Source organism: Actinia tenebrosa, unplaced genomic scaffold, assembly GCF_029948245.1.
Source record: "Actinia tenebrosa isolate PJP-AT-01 unplaced genomic scaffold, QUT_ActTen_1.0 PGA_scaffold0__85_contigs__length_37466705, whole genome shotgun sequence".
Taxonomy (NCBI): Eukaryota; Metazoa; Cnidaria; class Anthozoa; order Actiniaria; family Actiniidae; genus Actinia; species Actinia tenebrosa.
The window spans coordinates 1,859,336-1,878,240 of NW_028292569.1; the positions used below are offsets into that span (position 1 = coordinate 1,859,336).

The window sequence follows — 18,905 nt, forward strand, 5'->3', positions numbered from 1 at the left end:
ACGCGCCTCGTTTTCTTGGGAATTGAACCTTTTGACTTCCGGTTGTGACATCATAGCACAGGCAGCCCACGATACTGTTTTGTACTGGGCTTAAATCGACGTCAAAACAAGCAAGGGACTTGTATGATAGGGACCCTAGACCAATAAATAGCTACTTACTAAAATGTACGTTTAAACCATATTCTGCACACGGCTCCTTGACGAGGATTTTATTGAAAACGGAATTTAAAAGATCGTTTACAAAACATTCGGATAAGTAAGGATGGGGCTTTAGCGAGGTAGTTTTGTGTGTTATTTTAATCTTTTTTGATGAATCAAAAATAACCAGGACCATACTTCCAGACATCGAGTGCTGAACCGTCGTATGGACTTACGGCTACGCCGGAGATTTCGACCCCGACACCGCTATCCCGGGAGGAATAACAGCCTGATCAGGAAACTCGGCCGAAGCCTAAGGGAGAGGTTACTCTGCCCCTAGACCGTAGATGATTAACCCCTTTTTGTTTTAGCTTCGCACCAGTGTCCCAAGATGTGCAAAAGGGACAGCATGGTGGTCTTTAGCAAGGGGGGGTCCTACATGGACGCCAGAGACACGCCGGGGTAATGAGCCCCGCCCCCCATGTAGACCTACAAACTACAGATTACTACTACAATAAACACTAATACAAAAAGATAATCAAAACATCATTTACATATAGAGTATCATCCTGGTCTACCTAGGATTATACTCATCAAAACACTTCATAGGTATATTCAAGCGAACACAACGTTTTCCCTTGCATAAACGTTACACAAGTACAAGTGAAAAGAAGACAAAGAAAACTACTTTTAGGCTGACCAGGTTATAACAGTAATATCCGGAGAAAACTTTCCCAAAACATTCCAGGATCTGTTGAAAAAACGCCTTGATTTTCGACTAACCGAACGTTTAGAGTAACAGAGCAGATGGATATTAAGTCGTTTCACAACCTTTGCTTTAACCACAGAGGCAACAGGGAGAGTACCTTCAAAGCAATACTCATTCCTAGCCAACCACACAAAGTACTTCAACAGATTAAGAAAATAGGAAAAAACAGGTGGAATAATCTGCCGTTCATGATTGTCATATCCAAATAGCATATGACGAGATTGAAGGGATGGCGACAAGGGAGTAACACGCAGAAATAAGGTCTGAGCCCATAGTAACAGTTCTTGCATGAGGTTACATTCAAAGAATAAATGAACTGGAGTTTCCAAAGGATGTCCACAAAAGCATGAAGGATCAGCAATGTTCATACCAAACTTGACAAGTCGATCACAGGTATAGAGCACTCCATGGCAAATCTTCCACGATAGATCACGAACTTGACGATCCAAAGGCATAATGTTCACTTGTGACCATGTGTCCGTCCAATAGAGCTCGCCAAAGATTGGGCGAAATTTCAGAACGCAATTAGGAAGCATAACATTCCTTTCAATGATATTTGAATAAACAGATTTTGTAGTAAGAGATGAGATAGACAATGCACTACCATCAGAGGACAGCAGAATAGCAAAAGTTTTCAATTGAACTGAGAAATGGCCACCGACGTATGCCCAAGCATCTAAAAGTGAGGCATAAAAATCCGGTAGTAAATGAGAAGGATAATATGCAGGATATGAAAGAACAGAACGTAAATCATCACCAAATACTTTCTCCACAAAAAAGGAGAAGAAAGCACACCATTTCGATGGGGACAGGGCCCACCGCTTTATCCACTGACAATGAAGTGCGCGCACCTTTGATTGTATATCAATTAAACCAAACCCACCTTGAGTGGTGGATTGGAAAAGAACGTTTTGTGACACCAAATGCTTTTTCCCCGACCAAAAAAAATCCAAAGTACACTTGGAAGCTTGCGCCAAGACCCAGTTTGGCATGGCTAGTACTGAGGCACAAAACAATAGACCTGCCATGCCAAGTGCATTCAGGACAAGAGCCTTACCAGAATAGGAAAGATTACGATGTTTCCAAGAATCTAGTACACTAGAAAGTTTGTTTAAGCGACCATCCCAATTTGGATGAGAGACATCATCATTTCCTAAACATGTGCCAAGACAAGGAATACTGTCTGAAGACCACTGCAAGTCGATGGGAGGATCACTACGACCTCTCCAAGAGCCTGCCCAAAGCCCTTTAGATTTCTCTTTATTAATCTTAGCCCCAGATGCCTTTTCATATTCCTCATAGATGGAGAAGACAGTGGATATTTCATCGTCATCTGTACATAACAGGGTCGTGTCATCAGCGTATTGGGAAATAAGTGCTGGTTCATAATCAGGGTGCGGAAGAACCAAACCTCTTAAATAGATTGACGCACGGATACGACACGCTAAAGATTCGGCAATCAGTACGTAAAGGGGCGCTGACAGTGGACAACCTTGTCTTACACCCCTCGATAAATTTATAAAAGGTGTAAAGAAGCCATTTACCAATACCGAAGACTGAGGTCCAGTATAGAACAAGCGTACCCACGAGCAAAAGGAAGGTCCAAACCCCATGCCTTCAAGGACTCTGAGCATGTAGGACCATTCCACCCTGTCAAAAGCTTTTTCCTGATCCAAAGACAATAAGGCCAGAGGTGAATTAGTTATTTTGCCATATGTAACAGCATCTTGAAGAAGCCTGATGTTTTCACCAATAAATCTGCCAGGTACCGAACAGGTCTGGTCAGGAGATACAACATAAGCAATCACTTTTCGTAGACGGCCCGCGATTGATCTTGAAGCTATCTTGTAGTCTGTACATAATAGGGAGATGGGACGCCAGTTTTTCATCAAAAATCTATCTCCCTTTTTATATGAGAGCGTTATAATCCCTCTCCTCTGAGAAACTGATAGTACACCACACCTAAAGGCATAATTAAGTACAGCTACCAGGTCCTTTCCAATGAGATCCCAAAACTTTAGATAAAATTCTTTGGGAAGACCATCAAAACCAGGCGTTTTACCTGACGGCATCCCCTCAAGAGCCTCAAGACATTCCTTCATAGTCAAAGGACCCTCACACACATCTTTCACTTCTAAAGGAATTCTACGTTCCAAGTTAGAAATAAAATCATCTGCAATGGTTTCATCAGTTTCTTGTGAAGTGAATAAACCCTTGTAAAAAGAGAACCAAGCCTGCCTCAAATTCTCAGGATCAGAAACGTATTGATCATTGCTATCTAGAATAAGATCAATCATTTTGTTGGCCCTATTCTTCTTTCCCATACGGAAGAAAAAGGAAGTGGATCTCTCACCCTCTTCAGTCCATTTGGTACGAGCTCTTATTTCTGCCGCCTTGGCTGCCTCTCGATCAAACAATTCTAATTCATTGAGTACACTATGGTATTGATTCAGAACAGAGAGATCTCCCCCATCTACCAGAACTTTTAATGATCTTGCTTGAGCTTCCAAGGAATGCCTGGATGCCCGTCGTTTGAAAGATAATTTGGAACAAAACCTAGTGGTGGCTTGTTGGATCTTTCTTTTACCTATATCCCACCAAACAAGCAATGACGTACATGACTCTTTCTGAGGTTGCCAGGACTTCCATAAGTCCCTTACGAGCTCCACGTATGCATCATTATCCAAAATACTAACATTGAGTTTCCAAAAATAAGGGCCTCTGGGTGGAACTTCAGGCAATATGAAATCAAGGAAAACAGCAGAGTGATCAGAATGCGGACAAGGTAAAATACTGCACTCAGAAACATGAGGAACAAAACGCAATGGAAGTCCGATCATATCAATGCGGGACGCAGCCATGCCATTAGTACTGATATAAGTAAATTCTTGGGTTCTAGGATGACAGTGCCTCCAAATGTCAATCAAGCGATTTTCATGGAATAAGATGGGAAGGACAGTAACACTGTCATAACTAGCAGGTAGTACAGAATTGAAGGATCGACGATCCAGAATAGGTGTAAAAACCGTATTGAAATCCCCTAAGAGGAGAATGTCAGACGTAGGATCAAGCCTATCATTTACTTGTGTCAAAAAACCATCTCTTTCAGGATTGTGATTGGGAGCATACAGGGAGACGATAGAAACTTTGCAAGAGTCATATTGGACATCTAAATAAGTGAAGCGGCCATTGATACCCGAGTACTGTTTAAGTACAGAAAAGGGAGAGGCACGCTTTAACAAAATTGCAGTACCACCAGAATGCTTTGTGTTGAAATCTCCAAAAGCTAGATAAGGAGAATTATCAAACCAATTATTGAGTTCTTGTTGTGAAATACAGTGAGTTTCTTGGATGCTCACAATATCAGGCGGGCGAGATAAGGAAGACAGCCAAAAAATAAATGTTGTTCTTTTCACATACTCTCGCAGACCATTTATGTTTATAGTGAGAACCCTCATTTTAAACAAAAATCAACAAGTATTTATGATAGTTTCAATATTCTGAATAACTGCTTATTAATAAACCATCAATTTCAACATTTTCAATAATCAAAACATTATTTGTAACATTATTCATATAACACATATATTACGTAAACAATTCATACTTCAATACACTTTTTTTTTTTTTTTTTTTTTTTTAAACCTTCAATATATGATTAGAAATATAGATAATTATATAAATACGCAAGAAAAATTAGGGTTTCTTTTTAGAACGTTGAGTAATAACCTCCTTTGGATCCACAGATCTTTTGAGGTTACGTAAATTAGTAAAGCAAATGTCCATCCCTTCAGCAGGTTTTTCCTTCGTCGTGTTTTGTTTGACCATATGACTAAATGAAGGAGAGGACAAAGATGTTCCCAAGGAAATTGAAGAGTTAGAATCACACGACAGAGATAGTACTTCAACATTTTGAAGAGAATCCTGAGAAGAAGGATTAGGAAAAAGCGGTTGCGAAGAAATAACTTCTGAGGAGGAATCCTTTTGCAAAGAAGAACGCAAATCTGTAGGTTCCTGTACAACTTCAGTGATCACACCTGACTGAGATATATTTTCTGTCAACTCTTGAGACTCCTCTGGGAGAGAAAGAGCAGGATGTTGCGGAAAGTCCTGTCCTTCAGGACGATCTATAGCGTAACGAGGGGGTTCAATAAGATCCTTCGAGCAAGCATAAGAATGGTGACCTTGCGCACCACAGCGGTTGCAGACACCTTTTAGGGGACATCTTGTATTTGAATGTCCCCACCAGTTGCATGAGAAACAACATAATGGCTGACTACGGTATCTAATATGAGCAATAAACGGGTCCAAAAGAACACTCGTAGGAATATGCTCATTTAATGTCACAAAAAGCCGTCTATCTCCAGTTTCAAAGCCAAACTTGTCTAAATTTCTCACCACTTGATTTACGCTCCCATATTTTTCAAAGTATTCCTTGATGTCGTCATCCTCCACCTCACAAGGGAGGTTTGAAACCGTCACAACTTGTTGAGGTGATTCAACCCCATTGAAAAAGCAAAAACAGCCCCTAATATAGATTCCTTTCGTAAATAACTGTTCCCTTTGTCTATGAGATTCCTCCTTAAACGTTACTCTACAAGAATAACCTGTATTAGACACCTGAACACATTTTATGGCAGTACGCAATTCGTTTCCAAGAACTTTTCCAATGGCCGCAATAATTTCATCCCTAGTGACCGGCTGTCTAAGCCTCTGTAATTGACGTGGAAGCCCTAATTCTAAAGTATTTGGCCTATGTACAGAGAACATATTTGACCAAAAAATAATATACCAAAAATATTAATAATCAGTGCCCTTTAAGGAAATATTCCTAGGTTGTCGAAGTAGGACAAACCTAGGGAATAATCCAACAGAGGGAGGAGGATACAACTCCAGCTCTTGACTTCAGAAATCTTGATTCTTAAGTCTTGAGAATCTTGAGCCTTGAATCTTGAACTGTGAATCTCAGATCTTGGACTTGAATTTGTGCACCGACTTGTAAAGAAAAACTTCACCAACTATCGGCAATCGTGAGCTTACTTGCAAAAGATGATTAACCCCTTGCTATGACCAGCTTACCTAAATTGATGGAAGTATCGCTGATGTCTAACTATTCATTGACACGCCTTTTGGCATGTGGGATGAGTTTTCCATAACTAGCTGCTATGTAGTTTTACGCGCAAACTCAGTAAGAGTCAAAGTTAATTCCAACAAAAGTTTCTTCTTTCCTTTCAAATTGCTCGTTTTAGCGTGAATATCCTATATTAAACAAACAGCCACGTGCAGATAGATCACCGTTACTAACAAATAAATTCCGTCGGGGCTCGTTTGTGAAAGGCTCTGCTGGACGGCAAACAAACTTTAAACTGCTTCGTATCTTGAAATGGAAATTATCTTATAAGGGGAAGAAAGTATTTTGGAAAAGATTTTGGATATGACATTGGTAATTTAGCAAAAGTTCTTCTTTGAATAAAGGTAGCGCAAATTTGCTTGTCATCCGCAGTAATAGTCATGTGAATATTCCCTGCAAATGGCCTATTGTTCCTCAAGATGTGACAAATATCCCATAAACTTATAAAGGTTTTCGAATTTTTGGACCTTTCTGCAAGATTGATGACTTGAGTAAGAAAATACCAAATAAGGAAAGCACGAGATTTACACGCCGGCGTGACTTCACAACTCCATTCACCCAGCCGGTGAACCAATCATCGTACAGGGTAACCCACGTGCATCACGCATGACTCTTTGGTGTCACCCACATATACTTACCTTCGCCTGCATTCAGATTCATTCGCATAACGTGCTCAAAATGAAGAGTTGGATAAATAATGGTAAGTTCACAAGCAAAAACCTTTCATTTCTGTACGTTTATGAACTTTCTTGTGATTTTTAACTTTATAAACTAAACTTAGAATATATTGGGAAGGATTTTAGCTTAATATTTCAAAAAATTCGACTGTTATTCCATGGAATTAAGCAATGCCAAAACCATTCACTGATAAACAGTCAAAGTTCATGTTCGAATTTCTTCATTCTCTCGTAGTTTGACGTACTAAAACAGTTTCAAAATTTTCAAAATTGCTTCAAATGTGTAAGAAGTGTTTCAGCTATTATAAGCTACGTTTTTTGAACCAAACTGCACTAAGAAGATGTTTATATTATTTTACTTGGCGTTGAATGAATATTATTTACAATTTTTTATTTTTTTGTTCTTTTTATTTAAGTTTAAAAATTATAATGTTCATAGAACGTACAATAAACAGTATTAACTTCCAATACAATTTCTACTTTTGTTCTTTTTATTTAAGATTAGAATTAAAATTTCATAGAACGTACAATAAACATTATTGACTTCCAATAAACACTAGTTGGAATGATGGTAGAAATATCAAAGAAAAAAAGCAACTTGGGAACGTCGAGAAAAAGCCTTGCTATTTAGTTTCCTTGTAAAATTATTGGCAAGAAAATATTTTTCGAATTTTCCAGTATGAGCCACGTATTAACATAAGCACGATTCATCTTCCTTTCCAGGTATATATGGATGGCCTCAAGCAAGATTCTTGAAAGTGTACTGCGCTTGGTCAACAAATCAAAAAGAGTAATTAATGTTGAACACGAGATTCTTGAGCAAGTTCTAAAATTAATCCTAAAAAACTATTTCATTCGGTGTTGGCACTTTATGTTTCGCTTTACTTGCTCGAGGTATCAGTGTTTTTTCTTGCTAGGTCGTTCCTAAACGGAATAAGGAAGACTAAAACATTTTCTTTGTCTTGCAATATGACAGTTCTGTCTATTGCAAGTCAAAGATTAGTACTAGGTTTAGGTCTAGGACTTTTGAATATACGAAGGCCTAAGGGATATGTATAGGAGAAGCTACCACTTATGAATCTAGGTGGGGTTTAGTGTTTTTGACTGGCATTTGCCAGGGTCAATTGGCCAATTTTAGGTTAGATTTTTTTCAAATAGGCAACGTTGGACATCACTGGAGACGACCTGGATCAACAAATCTATTCAATACGTCTTGTTTGATTTAGAATGGAGGATTTGCTATTTGTCTCTTATGCAGTGCTGGTCGGTTTTTTCATCTCACACACCATCTTTAAACTGCGCCTAGGGTTTAGTTCGGTCTTTCGGTCCTAAGGTTAGCGCCGGCCATGTATTATGTAACACGAGTGAACGGTCACTTTTTCTCTCCACGATAGCGAGGGGGAAAGTGTCTGGTTTCTTGGTTACCTGCAACATCAATAACTTTGGCACAGTCAAGGTTTAACCAAGGTCTTGTTTTTGGGTTCCCTTTTGTCGGCTCTGTAGTCACGAATGGAAAAGGGGCGGTGGAGCAGGCAAGAGGGACCTGGGAACTGGTCTTGGATTATGGAAATTGAATGTACCTTTCGTGGGATCTAAATTCAAAATTGGCATCTTGTTTAGTAAACGGTTGAAATTTAAAAACAGTTTGGCATCTTTTCTTTCTGCTTCGACTTTACTTTATATTCCTTCCTTCCTTCTTTTCCTTCGGTTCTTCCCTAAATTCATTCGTTCTTTCTATTTAAATTCTTCCTTGCCTTCATTTTTTCATCCATCATTTTTCAGTTTTTTCTTTCTTTCACTCATTCCTCGTTTTCGAAACAACAAACCTTGGCTACACACGTGTCATTGAAATAGCAATCCTCCAGAATTAATATTATTACTAACCTCGTTCAACGAATGTCACGACAGTATCTTTATATATAATAGTCATTTTTTATTGTAAATAATTTAACTGTGGTACGTCGTGGCATTTAACTTACCTTTCAGTCTACGCCCAAGAAAAACCAAACTTGGTTGCGATCCCGCGATAGCTTGAATCAGTGGTAGCTGTTACGCTCTCTCAACTTGATTAATGATTTACCTGACGATTACCAAGGTCAACAAGGCAAAGACAAGTCGCTCTACAGCCATCACTCGACCAAAACTTAGCATCATTGGAGCTCTAAAGGACTAAAAAAATAAAAAATAAATAAAAAATAAAAACCAAAAGACTTCTTAAACAATTATACAGACTTACATTGTTGGACATAAGGACGTTTGGAAGTTAGTGAAGGAACATTTTGGAGTACAGCTTCAAGCACAGCAAGACTCGAGCAAGACCGATTAAGCAAAATCAATCAAGTTAACAAACTATTAACTTTTAACTCATTCAGACCGACAGAGAAACCATTTGAATTATTTGAAGGTACGAACAACCTATTTTATCTGATTTTAGAATCGCCAATGAACACATTTTGTCTTTTGTACAAATTAAACCATTTCGTACTTGTAATTTGAGTAAAGCCTTCCATTAGAAAGACAACTCGCACGTGGAGTGCATGGAAACGAGGCTACGATACTTATAAAATCTGAAGTAAAACACTTTCGCAGCAAAATGCCGCCAAAATTAGCATCAGGAACACTAATTGCACGGATGCAAAATGCAACTCATAATCTGTACGAACTTTTCGACGAATTTAATACGATTTATGAAACAAGACCACAAATAGAAAGACTTAACCGCATATTTACCCAAGTTGAGTCTAAATACAGAAAAGTTAAACAACAACTCGAAGATATCGCTGATAGACTCATAGATGAAGGTGCATCTACAGAAGACGAAGCATCACAAGCCAACAGAAAGTTTGGAAAAGAAATAAAGGCCGACTATTTGCAGATTGCTGAAAAGTTCGCGCTGTACGAAAACGAATGCAGTACACCAAAACAAGAAGGCGCAAAACAGTTTGACAACGCAGGATCTCTGGAGGCCATGACAGCAGCAGTTACAAAGATGGCAAAATCCCTAGAAGTGAAATCCAATCCCAATGGTCTAGAAAGATTGTCTGTCCCGTCATGGGATGGAACCCGCAGATCTTACGCAACGTTTAAGAAAGAATTCAACCACTGGATGACGAAATACAAACAAGACGAAGAAGAGCAGCTACAACGCTTCCGGAAAGCCATGCCAAAGGGCTGGTGGTCAGATCAAGTCACAACCTGCAAAAGTATCACTCAAGCTTGGAGCATCCTAGATGTCGAATTTGAAGACAAAAGAAAACTTATGGACAGTCTCTTAACCGAGATAAATGATCTTAAAGCCATCAAGAGAGACTCGAAATCTCTGATGAGTTTTAGCACCACAGTACGCAGGTACGTCAACGACATGGAAGACAATGACTGCTCAGTAACGAAATCTACAGAGTCACCATTTTTCATGTCCCAGCTTCTTTCAAAACTGGATCCCAGAGATAACGTAGAGTACGGCCGCGAGATGCAAAGACAGCGCAAGTCAGAAACTGTCATGACGCTGATTGAATGGCTTCATCAGGAGGCAAACCTCCGATCAAGGGGGAAGCGCGACGACAACAACGCTGACGACGACAAGGCAGATAAACAGAAACGATCCATATTTTACCGAAGGTCAGACAGTCACGCCGTTGACAGCACCCAAGCCTTCGCAGACGACGACTGTATACTCGGATGCCCTACAAAACATCTACTGCAAACCTGTACCATCTTCCAGAGCTTAGCGGTAAGTCAACGCTGGGATATTGTCAAGCAGAACAAACGTTGTCGCAAGTGCCTTAGACTACACCATACCAACGATTGTCAAAAGGCCGACGGAACATCGTGTGACAAATGTACGAAGAACCATCACCGCCTTCTCCACAGCGAAAAGAAAGAGAATTTACTAGTACCATCTTTCATCAAGCCACCTGCTATCAGCAACAATAATGCACAAACCAGTTCCCGAAGTGAGAAAACAAAATCTGTTGCTGGACTTTGCCCAATACAGAAAATAAAAGCAGTTGACGACAAAGGAACATCTGTAGAACTGCTCGCTATGCTTGACAGTGGATCAAACACAAGTCTTCTGTCAAAGAGCGCAGCAAAACGGCTCAACCTGAGTGGATCTAAAACTCACCTCACCATGAATCTAGCTGGAGGAGGTACGAGATCAGAAGAATCTGACCTCCTGGAGATCACGATCATGCCAATCAACGAACAGAGTATCAAGAAGACTTTGTCAGTATATACAGTGCAAAAACCATGCAGCAGTGCCAAGACGGTGTCAAAAAAACTCGTAGAAAGTTACAAACACCTCAAACAAGTATCAGATGAAATATACCTTGCTGGTGGGACAGTAGATCTTCTAATCGGAACTGATTTTGCGGATGCATTTGTCGATATACACTCTATCACAGGAGAGACCGGTGAACCCATCGCCAAAAGAAACTGTTTCGGTTGGTATATCCTGGGACAGTTCCACTCAACGTCGATGACCGAAAACATCCAGTTCGTGGATGTAGGAACAGTAAGCATTGCCGAAGACATCAAATCACTCATCCAACAGGACCAACTAGGAATTAAGCCAACGGAGTTCTGTACATGCAACGACAAAGTTCTTCAAGAGAGCAAGTTTATCAAGTCCCTTTCAAAATCAACAACCCTGGTCGAAGGACGGGTGCAAATTAAGATGCCCTGGAAAGATACTGGTCCGCCTAAACAAAGCAATTATGACATTGCCTATAAAAGAATTAAATCATCGGAGAGGAGCTTCAACAAGAAGAACTGCTTCGAAGTTGTAGAAAAGGAAGTTCAGAAACTTATCGATCAAGGCTTTATCACACAAGTACCATCAGATCAGATTGACCACAACAAACCAGAGTGGTATTTACCACTTCAAGCTGTCTTCACTCCTGACAAGACAACTAAAGTTCGTCTCGTGTTTGATTCATCCTCCAAAGGGCATGATGGATTGAGTCTGAACGACCATTTAGAAAAGGGCCCAAATTACATCAATAATCTCTGTGACATCCTTTTGGCTTGGCGTTGGGACAGTGTCGCTTACTCTGGTGACATAAGGAAAATGTTCAACCAAATCACAGTTCATCCAGAAGATCAAATCTTCCACCGCTTCTTATGGAGGAAAAGCCCTCAAGACCCGCCTACTGTGTATCAGTGGCTCAGGCTGAACTTCGGAGACAAACCAGCCCCAGACATCGCCACCAATACGATTAACTTCCTCGCAAAGTCATCTGAAGACCAGTTCCCTGAAGCTGCAGCGGAACTTAGAGAACATGCATATGTCGACGATATTGGAGGTTCAAAGATGCAGTCATCGGAAGCAAAGAAAGTCATCAAAGACATCGACACAATACTGAGCAAAGGACAATTTAAAATAAAGGCCTGGCACTCAAACAACAGAGCCATAGACCAATCTGAAGGAGACCAATTCACTGATCTACTAGGACACAGATGGAACAAAGACACAGATACTTTCTCCCTCAAAAGAAATGCAATCACGGCACCTCATCAGAACTTGACGAAACGAAACTGCCTAGCACTCCTCGCTCAAATCTGGGATCCCATTGGTCTAGTGTCACCAGTAACAGTAAAGTTCCGAATCGATCTTCAAGATCTTTGGAGCTCAGGGTTTAACTGGGATGATGTCCTACCCGATAGCCTTCAACAAAAATGGAGAGAAAACTTGGAGGTAATGAATCATTTATTGACCTTCGAGTTCAAGCGACAACTAAAGCCTAGCAACGCAGTTGGTCCACCCGAAGTCCACGGATTCTCTGACGGAGGGGAGTTAGCCTATGGAGCCGTCATCTTCCTCAGATGGGAACTGAAAGATGGATCCTATAAATGCGTCCCAATAATGATTAAGCCCTTCGTCGCACCACTGAAAAAGAAGTCGATCCCGAGACTCGAACTGCTTGGATGCCTCGCTCTTACCAGGATGTATGACAGCTGTACGAAAGCGCTGAATTTTGCAAAGATCAACAACTGTAGAAGAACATTCTGGGTCGATTCATCCACAGTACTCTCTTGGTTGAAAACCCCTCCAAAGGAGTTCAAACCCTTTGTTTCTGCCAGAGTAGCCGAGATACAAGAAACGGTCGACACCAACGACTTCAAGTACATCAGATCAAAGCACAACCCCGCGGACGCCCTTACCAGAGGCATCAAGGCAGAGCTCTTGAACTCTTGGTTTAACGGACCTGAGTTCCTACAGCGTCCAGAAAGTGAATGGCCCACGTTCGAAGAAGAGCCAAAAGGCCTTAACGGAGAGCCTTCGTTAGACGCTGAGACCAGAAGAGAGAAGAAAACCTCAACGAAGAATGAAATGGGAACCTACAACACAAGGTCTACCACAATCCACTTGGCAGCTGTTTTCAAAGGAGAAGAGAAAAAAGACAATCCCATTCTTTCGCACCTGCTGACATCATGCTCCACATTCCAGAAAGTCAGAAGGACCCTGGCCTACGTGCTACGTTTTGTCCAAAAGGCTGCAAAGAAATCAACAGAAGGAGGACCTCTCACAGTTAAAGAACTGAGTAACGCAGAGAAGCATATCTTCAAATTTGTACAGCTGAAAGTAGATGTTACGAAACTCGATAAGGGTTTGATCGCTCAAGCAGATAAAGATGGTATCGTGAGAGCCCATGGACGATTAGAGAATGTACAATCCCTTCCACATGATATGCGAAATCCAATCATCCTCCCGAAAGATCACCCCCTCGTAGAGCGGCTTATCATACACCTACATAACGAAAGGAGACACTGTGGATACAAGAGCTTAATCCACGAGACCCGGAAACGTTTCTGGATTGTTGGAGTACGAAGTATGGCTAAACGTCTTACAAGAGAATGTGTGGTGTGCAGAAAGCTCCGAAGGAAGCCGCTAGAGCAGCTCATGGGTCAAATTCCCCATCTTCGTGTTGCCACAAGTTACCCTGCCTTTACGAACACAGCACTCGACATGTTTGGACCAATCCAGATACGACTTAATCGGAAAACTTTAAAAGAGGCTCAAATCATAATCTTCACATGTATGACCACAAGAGCAGTCCACCTGGAGTTGGTGACAGACAAGAGCACGGAAACTTTCCTTATGGCGTTCCGACGTTTCGCAAGCTTGAGAGGTCACCCGAGCGTGTGTTGGTCCGATCAAGGCACAAACTTTGTCGGATCTCAGCACTACCTTGAAGAAATTATGAAACAGTGGGACCTAGACAAGATCCAAACCACTCTATCTAATGACTTCACGTGTGATTTCAAATGGGAATGGAACATCCCAACTGCCAGCCATCAAAATGGAGTTGTTGAATCACTAATCAAGTCTGTACGTCAAGCCCTTGATGCAACTTGCAAGAACCAAAGCTTCTCAGAAGAACAATGGCGCACCTTCCTTGCCGAAACCAGCTACATTATCAACAGCAGACCTTTATATCCTAGCTCGGACAACATCTGGGAAAGTCCACCAATCACACCTAATGATATACTGATGGGTCGACACATTTCACCACCTCAGCCCTTAGCGGAAGAAAAAGTCAGCCCCCGTGACCTAGTGCGATCTACTCAGAAACGTATTGAAGAATTTTGGTGCTGTTGGATGAAGTACTTTTCACCAAATCTGCTCCCAAGGAACAAGTGGTACCGAAACAGAGAGAATGTAGCTGTTGGAGACTTGGTATTACTAATCGACCCGAAGCAGAGGAGAACCAAATGGAACGTGGCACTAGTAGTGACCACATACCCAGGGGATGACGGACTAGTGAGGAAAGTCAGAGTCAAGACACAAACTGGCCAATATGATAGACCAATACACAAACTCTGCCTCATTGCCACTCACCAGGAACTTCAGAGTGGCAATTAAACGAAGAACACTCCAAATATTAACATTATATCCCATAGTTAAAATACTGTTTTCAAACGTTACTCAATTGTAACAATTTCCGTACTGGAGGGGAGTGTTATGCTCTCTCAACTTGATTAATGATTTACCTGACGATTTATAGCACACGTGCTGATATATATTTAGATAGGAGCGATTGTATTTCAGTTGTTGTGGAATCATTCGCACGCCAGATCACAAGGACTCAATATAATATTGTTCAAAAGCGTAATAGCAAGACAAAACATTCAAAACACTTCTCTAGTTATCTCAAACGAATTTGTAAGTAGTTATACTTATAATGATTTAATCTTAAGTGATTTTTAGTTGAATTAGCGTTTATATTCCACAGTTGACTATTGCCAATACACATGTAAGGGTCACGCTCGACACGCTCGACAGTCCCAGATATTGAGGAATTAGTACAAGAATTAAAGATATTCTAGAGAAGGAAAATCGTGTGTTTTCATTCATAAGTAGCGACCCACGACGAGGGAGCGAAAACAGTAGCTTCTTAGCTTAGAATTTTTTTAGAATCTTATCAAATATGTATTATTATTGTTGTTTTTCAATCTATTATAATTCAATTATTCATGTTTATTATTGATGTCTTTCAATGCTTGAATCAATATCAAATGTTGATACAAATATTGATAATTGTTCACAGTAAATGTGTACAATTCTTTCCTATGTTTTGTTGTCAAAACACGGGTCTCAAAAATTGCTGTTACACCAATCACATAATTTATCTAAGTCACTTCGCATATAGTTTCTCTAATTTTGGCCCGGTAATTTTCGAACTATTTCGGTTTTCCCCAGGTTTTTCATATCTGATATGTATGAGATAATAATGGTATTCGGTATTTTCTTTAATACTTTATAGGATTTTCTAGGATATTAGGTGACGTGTTTAGTATATATTGTGTGATCGAGTGAGTCTGAATGTATTTTCTCAGCTATCATGATTTTCTATATCACATATAGTTCATACTTTCTAAAAATAGCTAGGATTTTTCTACCTCGTTAACTTAGTTATTATGTTACATTTTCTGAGGAAATTAAGTATTAGGAATAATCAATATATTTAATAACGATAAGGATAATAAGATTTTTTTTTGATAGGTTATAGACTCGACACTGACTGTATAGTTTAAATGTTCATTACTGTAAAAGTAATGAGTACAAATAAACTCGTGATTTCTTTAATGCTTATAATTGAAAGTATTATCAATATAAGCTTCATCTTGTGTTGTTTAATTTTATACATATTTATAAGTTATATTCTTAAGTTACTGTAAAATTAAATGTATACAAATAAACTCATGATTTTTCTGATAGTTATCCGATAATTTCAAGTAATATTTGCAATAAACTTGTTTAACCCTGTGTTATATGGTTGTGGGTTTTTCGGTTCTTGGATATTCCCGAGCCGGTGGTCGTAAGTAATTTACGGTAGGGTTTGTGACCCTATCTTTAATGAGCTGCTGACACAGCTCGCTTACTTCTGTTGAGATCTCGTGGAATATTCACCCCTTTTTCTCGATTTTTTTTCGGCAATTTTTCAAAAGTTATATGATTGTGGTAATTTTGGTCGTTGGATATTCCCGAGCCGGTGGTTGTAAGTAATTTACGGTAGGGTTTGTGACCCTATCTTTAATGAGCTGCTGACACAGCTCGCTTACTTCTGTTGAGATCTCGTGGAATATCCACCCCCTTTTCTCGATTCAATTTCGGACATTTTTCATTAACTCACTCTTACTTTAGAGGTACTTTCTCTCACGTTGTAATTCATATTTCGAACCAAACGTATACTAGTACTAACTGTTAAGCTTTTTTTCTCTCTTTTTATACCATTTTTCACTATTTTGATCTCGTATTTGATATATATTAATACAGGTTATTTCTCTCTCCTCGTCATGCAATTCTTAATATCACCAAAACGTATACTAACCGTTCAGTTTTATTTCAGCACTATTAAAACTCTTTATTTTTCTCGTTTCAGAAATATTTATGTCTATACTTTCTCCAATAAAATTTAATTGTTTTCCCCTTTCAGAATTCTCGATACTAACTTTTTTTTTCTTTTCTCGCAGCAGATGACATCTTTACTTGTTTTCAATTTACGCATGCGCACTGGTAGTTAAATATTTTTCGATCGAAAATGTAACGCAATTCTTAATAGTTTTTAAAAAAATTTTAAATACCAATGTTGATTGAGCTCTAGGAGTTTTTTTGTTAGTTAGATTCTTGTATTCTTGTATAGTTTAGTGACTGAGTCGTGTTGTAAGCGAATTAATATTACTTCAAATAAAAAGTCCGGCTCTGTGTTTGCTCTTCGATGGTCTCGTTTCAGAAATATTTATGTCTATAGTTTCTCCAACAATATTTGTTTACTCCTTTCAGGATTCTTGATACTAACTTTATTTTTCTTCTTTTCTCGCCTGCAGATGACATCATTACATGTTTTTAATTTACGCATGCGCACTGGTAGTTAAATATTTTTCGAGCGAAAATGTAACGCAATTCTTAAGAGTTTTAGTTTAAAAAAATGTTAAACACCAATTTTAATAGAGCTTTAGGAGTTTTTTGTTAGTTAGATTCATTGTATAGCTTAGTGACTAAATCGTGTTGTAAGCAAAATAATATTACTTCAATAAAAATTCCGGCTCTGTGTTTGCTCTTGGATGGTCTTGGGCGTCTTGTCTCTTTATGTTTTTTTGGGTCTTATAACTAGTAATTGTCACAAGAATACTAACTTTTGATCTCCATTCTCTTTCAGGTATTTACTAAATTTATTTTTTCTTGTTTCAGACAAATGGACTGTGCCAACTTTTTTTTGAGTTTTCAGTTTAACGTTTCCAGTGGAGTTCAGCTATTTTGGAGATGAAACAAAAAAACGCTTTTGCTCTATTGTCCAAGAACTGAAAAAACAATTTCCCCCCTTTGAAATTGAACTATATATTTACGTTATGAGTTAGTGTGTTATGGGGTACTAATTTATTTATTTATTTCCTTTTTTTTTCTTTTTCTATTTCTTTTATCTTGAATTTAGAAGCGAGAGGCTAGGCCGTTCTAGGTGACAGAGGACCATATTTTCTTGCTTTCATCCATACTGGCTGCTACACGACGTAACCATTGCAGCTTTAAAGCTAGTCATGTTGTAGCAATCGAAATATTGGTGCCGGCTCGAATCTGTTGTTGGAAGTCCATGCCAAATCCTCGGCGAATATTGTAAAAGAAAAAATTGCGAAAAAAAATATATATACATATATTGTGGGAAAAAAAAAAAAAAAACAAAACAAAAAACAAAAAACAAAAAACAAAAAACAAAAAAAACAAACAAACAATATTAGGAAAAAAAGGAAATTGAATTTATTTTGAATTCCAAACTTTTTAAATATACTTTTTCTTTTCTTTCTTTCTTCTAGTCCGTATCTTCAGGATCTGTTGGACCTATGCGAACCGAGATTTCAGCTGCCATATGTCAAGTATCACTGCATCTGTAACTATAACAACGAAGTCGGATTGCCTGCACACTGCACCGAATTTACTCCAGTTGTCAGAAGACTACATATCAGTGGCTGCTTTCAAGAACCTTGTGTTACTTACTTTAGCGTCCAGAGTATTGTTTTCTAAAATTTTGATCGTTGTCGATTTTCTGTTTTTGTTCATTTGCAATCCTCTAATCTTTCTTTTTCTATTTCTGCTTGATTTCTTTTTACAGCAAGGCAGCGTCTATCACACGTGTTTTCCATCCAAAAGAGGGATTCAACTGAAACTTCTAGGTTTGATTTGGTAAACCTGAAATACTATTTATTATTATAAAGCTTTTGTGTGTGTGTTGAATTAGAGTGCACACACTAAATCCGTGAAACAAATACTAATTTTTAGCACTAAATAGTGAAAATTAAACAATAGAAAACAAAGGATTATGAATTATGAACTGTATGAAATAGTACTTAGTTAGTACTATTTAATGTTCAAGGTTTTAGTGCGTGCATTTCATTGACTTTTTATTTTGAATTGAAATATTTACTTGACCTTACGTGGATGTATCTTGGTTTTTTCTTTCAGATTGGGCAATGCATGGAGTGTCTGCAGTCTTCGTTAACATCATCCGTTACATCTTTGGTTATAGTCTTTAAAACAAAAATCTGAAGTCTAAACTAATAAAACAAAACTAAAAACTTAAACTCTATTAATAACCCTAACCCTAAACCAAACTAAAGAACAAACTCTAAACTTAGTAAACGACTAAATAAACTTTAAACTTCAACTAAATCCTAAACCTAACTAACTAAAAAATAA

At 38.8% G+C, this 18,905-nt stretch overlaps 1 protein-coding gene across 1 annotated transcript; it reads left to right on the forward strand.

The window, feature by feature from the left end:
• The first annotated feature begins 9,308 nt into the window (after nucleotides 1-9,308).
• Nucleotides 9,309-15,053, forward strand: LOC148913188 (uncharacterized). The gene is made up of 2 exons (XM_089025990.1): nucleotides 9,309-14,879; nucleotides 14,950-15,053. Exon 1 carries the CDS (start codon nucleotides 9,309-9,311, stop codon nucleotides 14,577-14,579), a length of 5,271 nt encoding a protein of 1,756 aa, XP_088882116.1. The 3' UTR covers nucleotides 14,580-14,879; nucleotides 14,950-15,053.
• The last annotated feature ends 3,852 nt before the right edge of the window (nucleotides 15,054-18,905 follow it).

Bases quoted from the DNA above. Each gene is read 5' to 3' on its own strand.
- LOC148913188 (XM_089025990.1), top strand. From the start codon at position 9,309: ATGCCGCCAAAATTAGCATCAGGAACACTAATTGCACGGATGCAAAAT.